At 38.0% G+C, this 20,066-nt stretch overlaps 1 protein-coding gene across 1 annotated transcript in view; it reads right to left on the reverse strand.

The window, feature by feature from the left end:
* CSF1R (colony stimulating factor 1 receptor) overlaps positions 1-20,066 on the reverse strand; it is a 262,226-nt gene that overhangs the window by 114,166 nt on the left and 127,994 nt on the right. The window contains exons 4-7 of the mRNA XM_053718651.1: positions 13,381-13,514; positions 10,699-10,864; positions 10,282-10,465; positions 6,352-6,467 (exon numbers count right to left, since the gene is read on the reverse strand). Of these exons, the coding sequence (XP_053574626.1) occupies positions 6,352-6,467; positions 10,282-10,465; positions 10,699-10,864; positions 13,381-13,514 (600 nt within the window). The remainder of the gene's footprint in view (positions 1-6,351; positions 6,468-10,281; positions 10,466-10,698; positions 10,865-13,380; positions 13,515-20,066) is intronic.

Genomic DNA, 20,066 nt, shown 5'->3' on the forward strand with positions numbered 1-20,066 from the left:
TACGATCGGGTTGATTGACACCCCCTGCTGGCGGCCGATTGGCCGCGAGTCAGCAGGGGGCGGCGTTGCACCAGCAGCTCTTGTGAGCTGCTGGTGCAATGTTAAATGCGGAGAGCGTATTGCTCTCCGCATTTAGCGAGGTCTTGCGGACCTGATCCGCAGTGTCGGATCAGGTCCGCAAGCCCTTTGATAAATGGGCCTGCAAGTGATTTCCAACCATGCGATAATAGGTCTATCCGTAGGCGGCGTAAGACACAGGTAGGATAGGGTTAATAATTTTACTTCCCTAAAAATCTTTTACAGGATATAGATTTTAATAGATTTATCGTACTAACATGGAAACAATACTTTATAGATAACAAAAACTATTACAGTATGATCAAAAATTTTTGGGACACTGCTAAAGCAGTCTTACGTGGCAAGATCAAAGCTTATTTAGTTAAATGGGAAAGGAAACTTACAGCCAGGGACATCTAACTGGCTAATCAATTGAAAAATAACCATACATTCTATATCAATAACCCTAATGATAATACATGGGCCAGATATGTGAAAGCTAAAGCAGAAAGAGCTATGTTTCTAAAAATAAAAACAGCTAAAGAAGATATGAGAACTAAGGCTTTTTTCTCTAGCCATCATGGGAGGTCAGCTAAATTTTGATTCAACCTAATCAAGGCCGGAAAGGGTGAAAAAAAACATAATTAGTATTAAAAAAGGAGATACAAGATTCACAACCTCAAGTGAGATCAGGATGATAATGTATGAATATTTTCAGGATATCTATACTCTAGGGACCTGTAATAAAAATGCTAAAAAGAAATTCTGGAATAACGTGTCTCTCCCCCAATTATCCTTAGAGGATTGTGCAGATCTAAACCAACCTATTACGGAAGAGGACATTTTAAAAGCTATAGACAAGATAAAATTGAACAAAGTTCCAGGACCTGACCAAATGCCAGCCGAATTCTATAGAATATTAAAGGATGAAATTAAAGCTACGCTAAGAGATCTTTTTTTTTATTATCAACAATCACTTAGAGTCTAGTCTTTTTTCTGCTTCTATTGTAACTCTTTTACATAAGAAAGATAAAGACTCCGAAAATTTCAATGCTTATAGACCAATATCATTATTGAATAATGATTATAAACTTCTTAATTGAATAATGATTATAAACTTCTTACTATAGTAGCAGATAGATTAAAAAAAACATATTAATAACTTAATACATATAGATCAAACAGCACTTTGGAATAAATATTTTTACTAATGGCGAGTGCTCTCTTTGGACTTATCAATAACTTCATACATATAGATCAAAAAGGATTCATGCCTGGTAGAAATCCCACTAAAAATATAATAAAGTATACAAAAAGTTTTATTGGTTTTAAATTATTATTGGAATGAAGTTAAGAATAACAATAAACCATTAATAACTCTAGACGCTGAAAAAGTGTTCAACGCAATAATATGGGATAATTTATTTACTACATTATCTCATTTTAGTCTAACAGGCAACTTTTTCAACTTTGTTAAGCTGATATATAATGCTCCCTATTCATTTATTCTAGTTAATGGGCAACTTTCTCCAAAAATAGTCTTAACAAAAGGCACAAGACAAGGATGCCCACTTTCACCATTATTGTTCAAACTTTCTTTTGAATCAATTGTAGTATGGCTTAGACAAGCCCTAGATGGTATTAAACTAGGAAATAGCAATCTAATCATCACTTTACGCAGAGGACCTAATACTTTTCTCATCTAAAACATCTCATAGTATCCCATTACTGATAGAGATAATTAACAAATTTGGTTCCTTTTCTGGTTACAAAGTTAATCAAGGGAAATCAGAATTATTGTGGATTAACTGCTCCCAAGAACATGTTATTAGTCACCCTTTCCAAGAGGTTGAACAAATTAAATATTTAGGACTGTATTTAAGTACCAATCCTAGACTATGGTATTCATTAAATCAAGCTACATTTTTTCAACATAATAAAATTTTAATAGAAAAATGGAGACCATTACTCATCTCTTTATGGGGGATTAGAAAAGCCTGTTTATCTAAAACTTTCTTATCTTTAGATAAAGAATTTGGTGGGTTTGGTCTCCCAAATATTAAATCATATAACTGGGCTACAATGGTTAAAATAGCGACAGACTGGATCACAGAAAACAATCATTCCTCTTTTGTAGAAATACAGGAAAGTTTAATGAAACCCCTTACTTTAAAAGCTATTTTGCACATTCCGGCAGCTAAACTGCCATCCTCGGTTTTAAACATTAGTCTTATCAGCAATGTGGTTGTCGCATGGCAAAAGTTTTGTAAAGATCCTAATGTAAACTTTAGATTTTCTAAATGCCTCCCTATTATAGGCCATCCTGACTTTGCCCCAGGTTTGAGTTATAGTACATTCCACATTTGGAAAAGATAGAGACTAGGATATCTAGCTCAACTGGTGGATAAAGAGACATGGATGAATACATTATTTACACAGATCCAAGCAAAATTTGAACTTCCCAAACAACACTTATTTGGGTATTTACAGGTTAGACAATTTCTTAACCATTTTAGACAAAATCAACCCTTTAGCCTAGAGTTAGGGACAGTTGAAGATGGCATCCAGTTATTCCAGGCAGGATACTCAATATTAATCTGGTATAAAATGATTATGAACATGTTGAGCGAAGCACAGATAGAAACATTCACTAATAAATGGCAGAAACTATTCCCAGATATGTCAGGCTTAGATATTACACGTAGCATATCAATGGTCAGTTTAAAAAATATGTCATGGAAAGAAACTCATAGCTACCTTGTTAATTATTCATACATTACCCCCAAACTGCTTGCTAAGTGGGATAAAAACTCTAGGGGGGAATGCTATCATTGTCGTGCCCCACATTCAGACATTCTTCATTGTTTTTGGTATTGCGGTAAGATTTTTCAGTTTTGGAAAAAGGTCTCCTTCTAGCTTAACAAGTTTTTGAGACAGAAGGTGACCTTTACGCCTGCCAGTATTATATTTTTTATGTTTCAAAGACAGATTGTAAGGGAAAATCACCCCTTAGTAATCACTGCAATAAAGGTTGCAAGAAAATTAATACTGCAGTACTGGAAAGCAAAATAATATCCTAGTATTGCCGAATTTGACCAAATAATTAATACCCAGCTATTTAAAGAGCAAATTAATGTTGTGATAAATAATGAAAGACAATTTAATGCCTTTATCACAAAATATCTATAGAATGAGGAGCTACTGGAATCAGGAGTGACATCACCTATCACATAAGAGATCACCACCGGAGCTGGATGCTAACAGACACCGCAATTGTGGCTGAATGCACAAAAGATTAAAGAGCTTACGGTAAGGTGTAGTTCTCTAACTGACTAGCGGTACGTGAATCATACAAACAAAGTCCTGTTTGGTGTTTTGCCATATTGACTATCATTAGCAGTAAACTCAGATCGGCTCAGGAACTGTGTATACCCATATGATAAGGGAACTGTGTATACCCACATGATACGGGACTTACTCTATGAGGCCTACTTATCAAGCAGTCAACTTACTTGCATTTGACGGCACCAGTACGCTCGCCTAAGATCGCCTAACTGCGTCCGTGGACCTGAATACGCTCTCCATATTTAACTAAAAAGCTGTCCAAAAGCCACGCACCAAGTACAAGGCGATGAGCAACGGACTGTTGTTAACTGACAGTTATCGATCTTGCTGCTATTCGGCTTTTTCACAGCTTTATTTGTATACTGTCACTAAGCACCGCCACTATACTAAACTGTTTAACCCCTATCCCGACCCTCCTGGACCCGCCACAACTTAATAAAGTTATTAACCCCTATCCCGCTGCTCCCCGACACCGCCGCAACTCTAATAAACTTATTAACCCCTATCCCACTGCTCCCCGACACCGCCGCAACTCTAATAAACTTATTAACCATGATCCCGCCGCTCCCGGGACCCCGCCGCCGCCTACATTATGCTATTTACCCCTAATCTGCTGCCCCCTACACCGCCGCCACCTACATTATGTTATTAACCCCTAATCTGCCGCCCCCTACACCGCTGCCCCCTACATTATGTTATTAACCCCTAATCTGCTGCCCCTACACTGCCGCCACCTACATTATTTTATTAACCCCTAATCTGCCGCCCCCTACACGCCGCCACCTATATTATGTTATTAATCCCTATCCCGCCGCTCCTGGAGCCCACCGCAACTAAATAAAGTTATAAACCACTAAACCCCTGGCCTCTCACATCACTACCACTTACTAAACCTATTAACTCCTAAACCGCAAGCCCCCTACATCGCCATAAACTAAATTAACCTATTAACCCCTAAACCTAACAACCCGCTAACTTTATATTAAATATTAACTCATCCCTATCTTATAATAAATTTAAACTTACCTTTAGATTTAAATTAAACTATATTAAACTAATAATTAATCTACCATAACTGTTATACTAAATTACATTAAACTACATTAAACTAATAATTAATCTCCCCTAACTGTTATACTAAATTACATTAAACTACAAATTAAATTGACTATATTATATATTTAAACACATAACCATACTCAAATAATTTAAATCTACAATAAAAAATTACAAAGTTACAAAAAACTAACAAACACTGTTACAAAAAAAATAAACACTAAGTTACACAAAATAAAAAATAAATAATCAAAGATTTAAACTAATTACACCTAATATAAGCGCCCTATGAAAATACCCCCCCCCCAAAATAAAAAAACCCTAACCTACAATAAACTATCAATGGCCCTAATGGCCTTTTGCAGGGCATTGCCCCAAAGAAATCAGCTCTTTTACCTGTAAATAAAAAATACAAACAACCCCCCAACAGTAAAATCCACCACCCACACAACCAACCCCCCCAAATAAAAACCTAACTAAAAAAATCTAAGCTCCCCATTGCCCAGAAAAGGGCATTTGTATGGGCATTGCCCTTAAAAGGGCATTTAGCTCTTTTTCAAAAGCCCAAACCCTAATCTAAAAATAAAACCCACCCAATAAACCCTTAAAAAAGCCTAACACTAACCCCCGAAGATCAACTTACAGTTTCTGAAGAGCCGACATCCATCCTCAATGAAGCGGCAGAAGTCATCATCGAAGCCGGCAGAAGTCTTCATCCAAGTGGCCAAAGTCTTCATCAAAGCCCGCAGAAGTCTTCACACAGATGGCATCTTCTATCTTCATCCATCTTCAAGACATCCGACGCGGAGCATCCTCTTCTTACGACGTCTTCTTTGGAATGAAGGTTCCTTTAAATGACGTCATCCAAGATGGCCTCCCTTAGATTCCGATTGGCTGATAGAATTCTATCAGCCAATCGGAATTAAGGTTGAAAAAATCCTTTTGTCTGTTGCAATCAGCCAATAGGATTGAGCTTTCATCCTATTGGCTGATCCAATCAGCCAATAGGATTGAGCTCACATTCTATTGGCTATTCCAATCAGCCAATAGAATGCAAGCTCAATCTTATTGGCTGATTGCAATGACAAGAGGCATATACTTTGTGGAAAGGGTCAGCTCGAATAGGAGCTTAAGAGTACGTATCTGTGCGCCCTGTGTTCGTTTCTGCATCTTCCGGGAATCATTATGGCCCAAACTCCAGATATACAAAGGGAGCTCCTTAAACCTTTTCAAAAAGCAGGAAACGTACTTCCCACAATGTAAGAGGAGGAAGTTCGCCAATATAGTTTTTTTTGTTTTTGTTTTTGTTTTATTATCACCTCACAAGAAGAATCAGATCATAGTAGAAGTATAAGACAAGAGAAATGTGAATTTTTGTTTTTGTATGTATCAGACAAAGGGGCCGATTTATCAATGTCTGGTGCATATGCTGTTGGCATTTAACATTGCACAAGCAGTTCTGGTGAACTGCTTGTGCAATGCCGCCCCCTGCAGATTTGCGGCCAATTGGCCACTAGCAGGGGGTGTCAATCAACCTGATCATACACGATCGGGCGGATTGATGTCCGTAGCCTCAGAGGCAGCAGACAAGTTAAGGAGCAGCGGTCCTAAGACCGCTGCTTCTTAACTGCTGTTTCCGGCGAGCCTGAAGGCTCGCGCAGAAACAGGGCGATTAGGGGCCATTCGGCCCTTGTTAAATCGGTCCCATAATGTAAACTGAATTTTGTGTTTTTGGAAATGGTTTGAACCAATGGAAAGTGTTCTATATATTGTTACGATGTTAACATGATTTTATATTCTGTTGTAATCTAATTAATTTCACAATAAAAAAGAGATATAAAAAAAGAAACAAAAATCACTCAGGTTATAGTGGAATAATCAGAAAAAACTTACATTGCACAATTATTTCAAAGGTTATGGAAGCGGTGGCTTCTGAATTGTTGGCCAAAAAGGTGTAATTCCCACTCTCATTTTCCTTTAACTTTTTCAGGCTTAGTATGCTCTCATTCCTTAAAAATACAAAAATATATTATGATTTAAAAATTCAAATGTGGGGAAGTAAAGAGTTCAACTAAATAGTGACACACATGCCATAGTTTGTGTTACCTTCCTTTTACCATCTAAGGGCTAGATTACAAGAATACAAGTGGCGCACTAATTATAGCACAGGACGCGATAAGCAATATCTCTGGAACGTGCTACCTTTAGTGCTCAACTGGATATTACAAGTCCATGGTACATCTTACATACTAGAGAAGGGTTAGTGGTGTCAACATCCCTCTACTACAACCTATATTACAAGTTGAAAGTTATAGTTTGTGCTCGAGTGAAAGCGGAGACTGCGCTAGAATATTTAGCGCAGCTTGAGACCTGAGATAAAGTGTAAGCGTTAAAAAAAGTGTTCACAAAACATATATAAAAAACTGTGATAATCTGTATCTAAGCCTCTGCAGACTGTCCCCATATTTCAGTTCTTTTAACAGACTTGCATTTTTGCCAATCTGTGCTGATTCATAAATAATAATAATCACAGGAGTGAGCACAATGTTATCAAAATGCAGCATTTAAGGGCATAGAAATCAGCATATGAGCCTACGTAGGTTTAGCTTTCAACAAAGAATACCAAGAGAACAAAGCAAATTTAATTAAAAAAGTAAATGGGAAAGTTGTTTATAATTCCTATCTGAATCATGCACTGTCCCTTTTTAAGTCTGAAAATTGTGTGTTTTCAAGTTCTGACCTTTCAGACTTCATAAGCCTAAACCTTTCCACATATCCTTATCTGACCTTAGAAGGGTTGGTATGATAAGTAATTGCAGAGGAGCTCTTTCTAACAAACGTCAGTGGTAAGCTTTGTCTAAAAAAGGTGGGTGTAGTTTGGCTATTGAAGAAAAAAACAGTTGCAGCAAACAAGGCGTTAATGCATTCTCCCTTTAAAGCTTTGTTTTCAAAGTGTGAGGTGGGCCTCCCCGGGGGGACACTGGCCATTTCATGGTGGAATAAGGCAAAAGTTGTAGGTGGAAGAAAGGCACTGACATCGAGTGAAGCTCTCTTTTGGTTGAGCAGAATCAGCTCTTGAGAGCTGTGTGTGAACCCTGAATCAGATGTAAATTCCCCAGATTAAAACTAAAAATAAATATTACTATTGTTTTTAAAAATAAAAAAGTAACATCTATTATGGGATGGTGGTGTTTTGTACATTTCCTCAGTGGGGAGGCCCACCACCTAAGACCTGGGAAACCCCCACTTTAAAGGGACATAAAAACGAAAATTGTTCCTTTATGGTTCAGATACAGCATGCAATTTTAAACAACTTTGCAATTTATTTCTAATCTCTAATTTGCTTCATTCTCTTGGTATGCTTTATTGAAAAGCATATCTAAGTAGACTCAGGAGCTGGGAGATAGCTGCTGATTGATGGCTGCAAATATATGCCTCTTGTCATTGGCTTACCAATGTCATCAGCTAGCTCCCAAAAGTGCATTGCTCCTCCTTCTACAAAGGATACCAAGGCCTCTATTTATCAAAGCGTCAACTATGGTGCATTCGCGGGTGTCAATATGCTCGCCAAACTTTGCCATACATCGCGGCCACAGACCTTAATACGCTCGCCATATTTATAAAAAAACGTCTAACACATGCGCGTCAAGTACGGTGCGAAGAGAATCGGACTGTTGTTAACTAACAGTCATCGATGTCGAAGCGATTCGGGCTTTTCCCAACTTTATTTATATCTGCAGTACAGTCCACGAACATAGCACTTACCTTGTTAGGACATGATTGTATATAGATATTGTAATTTTGTTTTTTTAAATACAATTTTAAAGATAGCAAGTAGTGACATATTCTTAGCAAAATGGAGAGTGAATTATGTTTTTTAAAAATTGTATATACTGTACATATTTTACTATGATTACGTTATATTTGCAACTTCTATGTGTGTGTATATACGAGTATATGTATTTGAGATCTATCACTATTTGAAAGGGATAGGAAATAAAATATTTAATTTACAATAGTGGGAGCTAGCTGCTAATTGAGCCTATTATGTAGTTCTTTTGTCTTTGTATATTTATTATTGCGACAAGCTAGGTGCAAAACTGTGCACAAAATATGTAATCATTGATTTTTAAAGAGACAAAGTTGGAGCATAATCCATTCAAAGCATTTTTTTCATCTCTATATCTAATAATGTATTAAATGTAGATCAATAATATATATTTTTTTAAATCTCCTTAATTGCTGTGCAGTGTTTTCATTCTCTTGCTATCCTTTGTGTGAATGTGCTTTTCTTTTTACAATCTTTGAATTATAGGAAGGGAATGGTATTTATAAAAGTGTATACATATTTAATAATGCTTTCCATTGAGTTTTATTAGGTGATATGCTTCACTCTAACAGCATCGAACATAAGATTTCTGTTTTACGATTACCATTGACTACTATAGCATCCGCAACCTCTAAGGCGGTGGAATGAAAACTAGGTAAGCTGCGTCGGATAAGACGCGAGCGTAAGTGGTCATTTTTTGATAACTTTCAAAAAGCTTCTAATTGTGTCGAAGAACACGGCAAATGCACAGAATTCCGCAACATTTTCAGAGGTTTTCTAGTCCCAGCGATCGGCGTCGAATTGAGAGCGCCGGATCGTATGTTACGTCACAAAACTGGAATTCTTCCGATCTTGAGACTTTGATAACTACAGCGATGCAATCTCACGACAAGTACGACGCGGAATTCTGCCGTATTGTCAGTAGACGCTTTGATAAATAGAGGCCCAAGAGAGAGAAGGAAAACTTAGAATGGAAGTAAATTGGAAAGTTGTTTTAAAATGTATGCTCTATCTAAATCATGTTCAGTATAAAAACTAATACATTTAAAAAGATGTTTTAGTTATTGCTTATGTATGAACTGTAGGGATGTACTGAGTAGTTTGTAAAGAGGTATGGCTTTAAAGGGACAGTCAACTCAAAAAATTGTATTGTTTAAAAAGATAGATAATCCCTTTATTACCCACTCCCCAGTTTTGCACAGAAAACATGATTATATTAATACACGTTTTACCGTTTTACCTCTTGTTTCTAAGCATCTTCTGACAGCCCCCTGATCACATGACTTTTTATTTATTATCTAATGACTTGCATTTTAGCCAATTAGTGCTGCGCTGTACACAACCCATGGGTGTGAGCACAATGTTATCTATATAGCTCACATGAACTAGGACTCCCCTGTTTAAAAAGCATGTGATAAGAGGCTGTCTTTAGTGGCTTAGAAACAGACAGACATTTAGAGGTTTAAAGGTTATAAAGTATATTAAAGGGACAGTCAAGTCCAAAAAAACTTTCATGATTCAAATAGGGCATGTAATTTTAAACAACTTTCCAATTTACTTTCATCACCAATTTTGCTTTGTTCTCTTGGTATTCTTAGTTAAAAGCTAAACCTAAGAAGTTCATATGCTAATTTCTTAGACCTTGAAGGCCGCCTTTGCATTTTACAGTTTTTCAAAACTAGAGGGCGTTAGTTCATGTGTTTCATAAAGATAACATTGAGCTCTTGCATGTGAATTTACAGAGGACTGAGCACTGATTGGCTAAAATGCAAGTCTGTCACAAGAAGTGTTGGTTATGCAAAACTAAGGAATGGGTAATTAAGGTATCATCTATCGTTTAAAACAATAACAATTCTGGTGTTGATTGTCCCTTTAATATAACAATGTTGGTTGTGCAAAGCTGGGGAATGGGTAGTAAAGGCGTTATCTATCTTTTTAAACAATAACAATTTTGTGTTGACTGCCCCTTTAAGTTGGCACTTTAAAAATATTACCTGTAACTTCCCATGATCAGCATTTCCCCTTTAGAAGCTGTGCTATTCTCAAGATGGTTATGTAACCAAATTGCATTCGTGAGATTTGGGTACGCGTCAATTTGTACCTGCAGATCCAAATTCTTTCCAACTGTCACTGCAATACTGCTGTTTTGAAAAGTAGAGAGTTTTACAAAGCCCTTTTCTGAAAGAAAAACACAAATATTTTTAGAATTTGATGATCTTGCAACTTTTTGTTATGCCAGTCTAGATAATAGAGCGTACATCCCAAAATGTATATAGCTCATGTAACTACAAAAAGAACTATATATATATAAATATAATAGATTTTGTATTATCATTACACTTAAGAACAATGCATGTGACCTTTTTTCCTAAATGTCATCATGGAGTTTAAATGTATAAAACCATAATTACCTAAAACTTGGAGAAATGTAGAACGTCTCGTGTTTCCTGCTCCATTTTTTCCAATGCAAGTGTAATTTCCACTATCAGTTAGATTAACTGATGCAATTCGTAGTTTGGAGTTAGTGTTCCAAATAGAGTTGATCACATTGTCTCCCAGCCCTTCACCACTGACATCCTAATAAAAAAATAAAAACATTTGTTTTCACAAATAACTTACACCTAGATTACAAGTTTTGCGCTATAGAGGGTGTGAAACAAATGCAACAAAAGTTGCGTTATTTCCCCCCCATAGCGCTGCCATTACAAGTTTTTGAAAAGCCGCCTTGTGCATGCGATATGGTTGTGTTTAGCTCCATACCGCACAAAATCCAAGTGCTGCTTTGACATGCTCGTGAACACTTTCCCCATAGACATCAATGGGGAGAGAGTGTTAGAAAAAAAAACCTAACACCTGAAGCACGGAATGGCGATCGCCATAACGCAACCCCATTGATGTCTATGGGAGAAAAAAGTTACATTTAAACCTAACACCCTAACATAAACCCAGAGTCTAAACACCCCTAATCTGCTGCACACAACATCGCCGACACCGAAATAAAGTTATTAACCCCTATTCTGCCGCTCCCGACATCGCCAACACCTACATAAAGTTATTTACCCCTAATCTTCCAGCCCCGACATCGCCGACACCTACATAAAGCTATTAACTCCTAATCTGCTGCTCCCGACATTGCCACCACTAAATAAAGTTATTAACCCCTATTCCGCCGATCCCCGACATCGCCGTCACTATAATAAAGATATTAACCCCTATTCCACCTCTCCCCGACATCGCTGCCACTAAATAAAGTTATTAACCGCTAAACATCCAGCTTCCCACATCACTGCCACTAAATAAACCTATTAACCCCTAAACTGACAGCCCCCAACATTGCAAAAAACTAAATGAAACTATTAACCCCTAAACCTAACAACTCCCTAACTTTAAATTAAAATTACAAGAACCCTATCTTAAAATAAATAAAAATCAGCCAATAGAATTACAGTAGCTCTCATCCTATTGGCTGATTTGAACAGCCAATAGGATTTCAAGAGCTCTCATCCTATTGGCTGATTTGAATTTCAAAAATCAAATCAGCCAATAGGAATGCAAGGGACGCCATTTTGAATTGCGTACCTTGCATTGAAGATTCAGTATACGGCGGCGACCGTATGAACAGGATGCTACGCGTCTGATATCTTCAGGGTGGACCCGCTCCGAGCCGCCGGGATGAAGATAGAAGATGCCACCTGGATGAAGATAGAAGACGCCGCCTGGATGGATGAAAACCTAGCCACCTGGATGATGACTTCACTGCCTGGATGAAGACTTTGCCGCCTGGATGTCGGGACTTCAGAAACTGTAAATGGATCGTCGGGGGTTAGTGTTAGGTTTTTTAAACTTTTTTTTGGGTGGGTTTTTTTTAAATTAAGGTTTGGGTGTTCTTAAAAGAGCTAAATGCCCTTTTCAGGGCAATGCAAAAGAGCTAAATGCTCTTTTAAGGGCAATGCCCATACAAATGCCCTTTTCAGGGAAATGCGTAGCGTAGGTTTTGGTTAGTTAGGTTTTTTATTTTGGGGTGTTGGTTGGGTGGTGGGTTTTACTGTAGGGGGGGGTCTTTGTATTATTTTTTTTTTTTAATTGTAGATTTAATTTTTAGTAGTGTTAGTTTTTTAATGTGTAATTTAATTTATTTAATTGATAGTTATTTTAATTTTAGTATAGTAGTAATGTTAGGTTAATTGTTAGTTTAAACTTAGGTTTTTTTAATTTCCCAGGTAAGTTTTTATTTATTTTAAGATAGGGATCTTGTAATTTTAATTTAAAGTTAGGGTGTTGTTAGGTTTAGGGGTTAATAGTTGAATTTATTTTTTTGCGATGTGGGGGGCTGTTGGTTTAGGGTTAATAGGTTTATTTCGTGGCAGTGATGTGGGAGCCCAGAGGTTTAGGGGTTAATAACTTTATTTAGTGGCGGCGATGTCGGGGAGAGGCGGAATAGGGGTTAATATCTTTATTATAGTGTGGGCGATGTTGGGGTGCGGGGAATATGGGTTAATAACTTTATTATAGTGGTGACAATGTCGGGGAGTGGCAGAATAGGGGTTAATATATTTTATTAGTGGCGGCGATATCGGGAGTGGCAGTTTAGGGGTTAATAACTTTATGTAGGTGTCGGCGATGTCGGGGGCAACAGGTTAGGGATTGATAAATTTAATTTAGCATTTGCGATGCGGGAAGGCCTCGGGTTAAGGGTTAATTGGTAGTTTATGGGTATTAGTGTACTTTGTAACACTTTAGTTATGAGTTTTGTGTAACAGTTTAGTGTCGGCATAGGCTGGAACGCAAGCATTTTAGCCTCACCGCAAAACTTGTAATGGCAGCGCTATGGAAATCCCACGCAAAAACGTCTTTTTTTGTAGTGCGGGACTGATGTTGTGTTACAGGCTAAAATGCTTGCGGTACAGCTATACCGGCAAGACTTGTAATGGCTGTGGTCCGTTTTTTATGCTGAAATGGCCATCTTTTCAGCGTTAAAACCCGAACGCAAAACTTGTAATCTAGGTGTTAATTTGCAGTACCACCATGTTTCTTTCCAAATGTTAATATTGTTTCCAATTTTGCACAATGAGCATCAAATAATATGTACTTACTTTTTTTTCAGGTGTTTCCCATTTTATTTCAAGAGGTGTGTAACTAGTTGCTTGGCATGTGAAATAGGTGGGTTCTCCTTGTATTCGGATTAGACCTGCAGATTCCAGAGTAACTGAAGGAGGATACTTTGGTGCTAAAGATTTAAACAAAAGAGGTAAGTACCATTTAACATCTAATTATTAACACTATCTTTTATACAATGGTATTTTTTTCACCAAGCCCTGCAATGTAAAATACTCTTCTGTGTGAGCATGGTAATCCAACATGTATCTCCAGTCCAAAGTATAATAAAACAAGAAAAGTTTTCTTAAAGGGACAGTCAAGTCCAAAAAAACATTCATGATTTAAATAGGGAATGTAATTTTAAACAGCTTTCCAATTGACTTTTATCACCAATTTTGCTTTGTTCTCTTGGTGTTCTTAGTTGAGAGCTAAACCTAGGTAGGCTCATATGCTAATTTCTTAGACCATTAAGGCCAAGGCCGCCTCTTATGTGAATGAATTTTGACAGTTTTTCACCACTAGAGGGAATTAGTTCATGTGTGTCATATAGAAAACATTGAGCTCCTGCACGTGAAGTTACCTAGGAGGAAGCACTGATTGGCTAAAATGCAAGTCTGTCAAAAGAACTGAAATAAGGGGGCAGTTTGCAGAGGCTTAGATACAAGGTAATCACAGAGGTAAAAAGTGTATTTCTATAACAGTGTTGGTTATGCAAAACTGGGTAATGGGTAATACAGGGATTATCTTTCTTTTTAAACAACAAAAATTCTGGTGTAGACTGTCCCTTTAATTTAAGGGTCATTATAGTGATAAAATCACATGCTCTCATCCATTAGCGCATGTAATGTTATCACTATCATCCATGTAGTTCTATGTGTTGAACCCTAACACAGGGATTACACACAGTAAAGTAACACTTGGGAGCCACATAGAACAGCTAGTCCTGTGGAGTGGAAATTGCTGCTGAGGCAATCATTCGTACTCAGCACTGCGCTGCTTATTTGAGATTTTATTTTTATGCTAAACAAGAAATAGACTTTTTTAAACAGGTTTTAGTTCACCCTTTATAATGTAATATGAGTATTACCGACATGAGTGTATACCCATCATTAGCTAATTCCCTTTTATGACCAATGTTATTTTAAATTGACGCTGCAACTTTTTACAGCCTGTATATAGTGTAATACTGAGTTTTCTCTGCCTAAGGGCTAGATTTATCAAAGCTGAGGCGGACAGGGGCGTGTACACGCGCCCCTGTACGCCTCAGCTCGCCTGTGGCGGGGCAAAATTACCCGCAGGTAATCAACATTGCACACAAGCGCAATTTTGCTTTTGCGTGCAATGCCACCCCCTGCCCAATCACGCTCCAATTGACAGCTCCTGCCAATCACGCGCTGGCAGGAGCTGTCAATCTCCTCCGTCGGACTAGACTGCAGAGATTGAATTCTGCCACCTTAGAGGTGGTGAAGAGGTTAGGGAAGCGGCGGTCTGGTGACCGCTGCTTGTTAAATTATGGTGAGCAAGTTCTTGTGAGAACTTGCAGCCGTAGGGCTTTGATAAATTGAGCCCTAAGGGTTTAACTTAACAAGTGACAGAAACTCTCTGTTGGATCAGGTGGGTATAGAGAATGCACACTCAATATGCTAGAGGTAGCAGTTGTCTAAAATTTGGTTTTCATGTCCCTTTAACTTTAAACTGCTGTCTAGCTGCTCCTCTGATGCCCTAAATATGTTCCCCATAGGAAATAGTAGACAAAACAGGTATTTCTTCATTTCGTATCTCCCTAAATCTCCTCTGTAAATATGCAACTGTTTCTCCTATCTGTATTTACCTTCTCTTCTATCTTCTCCTTCTAAAACACACATGCACTCTATTTCTGTCTCACATCACTCAGCCAACCATGCTCCACTGATACTAAGCTTAGGCGCTCACACAAGACACGCTTTCATCTTTTTTTTCTTACCATTTTTCTTTGCTGGGAAAATCTCGCCTACCCAGAGATCCACCCTCTGCCTCTCTCTGCTCACTAGCCCGACTGAAACCTAAAAAACCTTACCCACGTAACCATCTCAACCTAATTAACTGCACTTCTGTTAATACCTCACAATTCTCTTGTGCCCTTTGGAATGCATGTTCTGTATGCAATAATGCACTTCTATTCATGATCTATTCATTTCATGATCACTTAACTTGTTAGAAACTTGACACTCCTCCTCTAACACAACTGCTGTAGCCTCTCTGTTGTATGGCAGCCTGCACTTAAATCACACTCCAAGGTTAGGAGACAGACAAAGCGGGGGAGTAGGCATTCTTCTGTCTCCATACTGTACCTTCCACTGCATTCCCTGGCCTCCCCTTCCCTTCTTTCTCTTCTTTTGAAGTTCACACTATTCACCTCTTCTCCATTAGAACTCTCAGTGTTGCTGTTATCTATTGGTCTACTGGCCCAACATCACAATTTCTAGACCACTTTGAAGCCTGACTCCAACACTTCCTCTCCTGTAACGTCCCTTTTCTCATCTTAGGGGAATTCAACATACCCATTGACAATTCTAACATGCCTGCTGCCTCCAAACTTCTATCCCTTACCTCTTCTTTTGACCTGTCCTAGTGGACAGCAATCTCCAACCCACTGTGTAGGCAACTCAATTTACCTGGTCTTCACCAATCTCTGTGCCGTTTCCAACTTCTCTAACTTCCCCTTTCTTCTCTGACCACCATCTACTAACTTTCTCTCTTACTCTATCTGCTGCAACTTCGTAAAGCCCCCCAAAAACTGCTACCTTCCAGGAATTTAAATGACCTAGATCCCACAGACTTTTCTGCTCAACTAAATCCTCTGCTCTCCAACATATTATTCCTCTCTTGCCCAGACCTTGGGGCCTTATATATAATTCTGTACTAAAATTAACACTGACAAAACTGCACCCTCCACTGACAAAAAGCGTAGTACACCAAACACACCCGCTATCTTCAGCAATGTTCACAGATTGCTGAATGACAGTGGAGAAAATTACACACCCATGCTGATTTCCTGCCTTATAAATTCATCATTACGTCATACAGCTCTACCTTTAGGCTTTTCTCATCCTTTAACTCCCTCCTCCGTCCGTTTGCACATCCACCCACTACCAAACTCACTGCTCAGATTATTGCTGGTGACTTCAAAACTAAAAGTGACAGAATTAGAAAATACATCTATTCCTCAAACCCAGCCCACCTACATACCCCTTCTATTAACAAAGCTTTCTGATACTATCCTCCTGTAATGGGGGAAGAATTCTCCATACTCCTATCTTCAGATCATCTCACAACCTGCCCACTTGACCCTATTCCTTCATGACTTCTTCTCTCTCTCTGCTTCACTAACTCCTGCCCTAACTCATCTCTTTAACCAATCTCTCACCACTGGTACATTTTCTGATAATTCAAGCATGCGTCAATCACACAAATTCTTGACCCCTCTACGCCTTTTAACTATCGGCCAGTTTTGCCTCCAAATTATTGGAAAGACTGCTCTATAATCACCTAACTCAATTTCTCTCAACTAACTTGCTTGATCTACTACAGTCTGGTTTTCACTCTAAATGCTCAACAGAAACCGCTCTTACTAAAGTAACAAAGCAAAAGGGCACTACTCCTTACTAATTCTTCTGGATCTATCTGCTGCTTCTGACACAGTTGACCATCCTCTCCTCTTAAAAATCCTACATTAATTTGGCATCCAAGACACAGCCCTCTCCTGGTTTGACTCATATCTCCCAAACCACTCGTTTTCAGTTTCCTTTAACAGAATATCCTCTGATCCTTTTCCTCTCTCAGTTGGAGTACTACAAGGCTCTGTCTTGGGTCTTTTGCTTTTCTCTCTATATACATCCACCCTAGGAAAACTTATATCCTCCTTTGGCTTCCAGTACCACATATACACTGATGATACCAAAATCTATTTTCCCTCTCCTGATAATTCTCCCTCTTTACTCAACCAGACTACCAACTGTTTCTCTTTAATTTCCTATTGGATGTCCTCAAATATCCTCCAACTCAATTGGTCTAAAACTGAGCTGCTTCTTATTCCTCCCTCTGCGAGACATCCAACACCTGACATTTATCTTACAGTTGGAGACTCTATTCTCAACACCTCACCCTAGGTCCGCTGTCTTTCGGTCACACTTGACTCTGAACTCACATTCACTCCACATTTACAAGTGCTTGCCAAATCCTGCCATGCACACCTTCATAACATTTCCAGAATTCGTCCTTTCTTTACCCAAGAAACTTATAAATTACTAATTAATTCCCTCATTCTGTCATACATTGACCTCTGCAATCTTCTTTTAAATGGCCTTCCCAAACACCACCTCTCCCCCATCCAATGTATAGATAATACTTCAGCTAGACTTATCCACCTAAGTCGTCAATCTACATTAGCTGCTCCTCTGATGCCCTCCAGAATACAATTCAAACTATTAACCCTAAACTATAGAGCACTCAACAGCCTCACTCCCAACTATACATTATCTCCAAATACTCCCCGACCCGTCTTCTTAGATCATCCTCTGAACCTCCAAGACTTCTCACGTGCTGCTCCTGTACTCTGTATCTCGCTATCCCTCTCCTTCAGACTGTCTCCAACCTTGTATAGCTTCAGGCACTCCATGAAAACTCACTTATTCAGAGAGACTTACCATCTCTCCTCTGTTTTTCATCCTACTCAAAATAATTCTTGAACTGCCTAGACTCACTGCTGCAACTACAATCCACAAGACAAGCTACCCCAAACCTTATGTCTCTGCACCCTCAACCTGTAAACTGTAAGCTCTTTGGAGCAGGGCCTTCTTCCTCTTGTACTAGATCTGTTTAGTCTGTTATGTTGTTGTATTTTATTACAGACTCTTGTCATTGTATACCCCTATCTATTTATCTAGGTACTCAGCACTATGGAATCTTGTGAATTGGGTGAAACATTTTTTTTTTCATGATGAACGGTTCATAAGAAAGGAGGTGTAGGTGCACGTCTAAATGCAAGAAATGTAATTTAGAGAAATGTTTTATCCATTCTAGGTAATAATAGATGTGACTGACAAAATACTAATGCTGAAAATAATTAGAATTTAACAAAAAGCTTATGGCATATTATTGTAAAAATAATATTTTTTAGCAAATATATTAATTGTATAACATTTGCACTATCATCTGTACAATTTATATTGAGCTTATAAAAATAAAGCTAAATCTTAATAATATAACTACAAAGTTTATTATTGAAAGTATATGATCACATTAATTACCATGATGGGAACACCCAGGCTTGTCTGGGGTTATATACCTGAGTCACTGAAACCTGTGCAGCTGTCTGTGAGTGCTGGTTGATAGACATGTTTCGTTTTGGCTGAATTTCGGTTTCGGCTGATTTTTGGCTGATTCAGAGATTCGAATGCATCCGAATTTTCAAAACGGCACCTAAACTAAAATCCTGAAAAATTCTGAAAATGAATAAATCAATTTCTGAATTTTCGGATCCATTATTCATGTTTGGAATTTTTCATTGTTCTAATTTAAACCACTATTCCCCGACATCGACGACACCAACTAAATCACTAAATAAAGATATTAACCCCTAATCTGCCATTCCCCGACATCGCCAACACCAACTAAATCACTTAAAAAAGTGATTAACCCCTAAACTGCCGTTCCCCAACATCGCCGACACTAACTAAACCTATTAACCCCTAAACTGCCATTCCCCGACTTCGCCAACACTAACTAAATCACTTAAAAAGCTATTAACCCCTAAACTGCCCTTCCCCAACATCGCCTACACTAACTAAGCCTATTAACCCCTAAACCGCAGTTCCCCAACATCGCCGACACTCAATAAACCTATTAACCCCTAAACCGCAGTTCCCAAACATCGCCAACACTAACTAAACCTATTAACCCCTAAACCGCAGTTCCCCGACATCGCCGACACTAACTGAAACACTAAATAAACCTATTAACCCTTAAACCGCCATTCCCAAACATCGCCAACACTAACTAAACCTATTAACCCCTAAACCGCCATTCCCAAACATCGCCAACACTAACTAAACCTATTAACCCCTAAACCGCCGGCCCCCACATCGCAACAACCTAAATTAAACCTAACATCCCCTAACTTTAACATAATTAAAATAGACCTAAATTAAAGTTACAATTATAAACTAACTACCTATTTAAAAATAATTACAAACTGACCTGTTAAATAAATATAAAACCTAAGCTAGCTACAATATAACTATTTACTAACTACCTAGTTAAAATAAATAAAAACTTAAGCTTACACTAATAAAACCTGACATTACTAAAAATAAAAAACCTAACATTACTAAAAATAAAAAAACCTAAGATTACTAAAAAATTTAAACTACAATTACAAAAAATAATAAGCACTAAAATTACAAAAAATAAAAAAACTACCATTACAAAAAATAAAACGAAATAATCAAAAAAAAAAATAAAACTTATTCCTATTCTAATACACCGTTTTTTTTTTTAAAAACACCCCAAAATAATAAAAAAAAAATCTATAATAAACTACCAATAGCCTTTAAAAGGGACTGTTGTAGGGCATTGCCCTGAAGTCAACAGCTCTTTTGCAAAAAATTAAAACAAACACCCCCTAACATTACAAACGCCCACC

This window comes from Bombina bombina, chromosome 6 (assembly GCF_027579735.1).
Source record: "Bombina bombina isolate aBomBom1 chromosome 6, aBomBom1.pri, whole genome shotgun sequence".
Taxonomy (NCBI): Eukaryota; Metazoa; Chordata; class Amphibia; order Anura; family Bombinatoridae; genus Bombina; species Bombina bombina.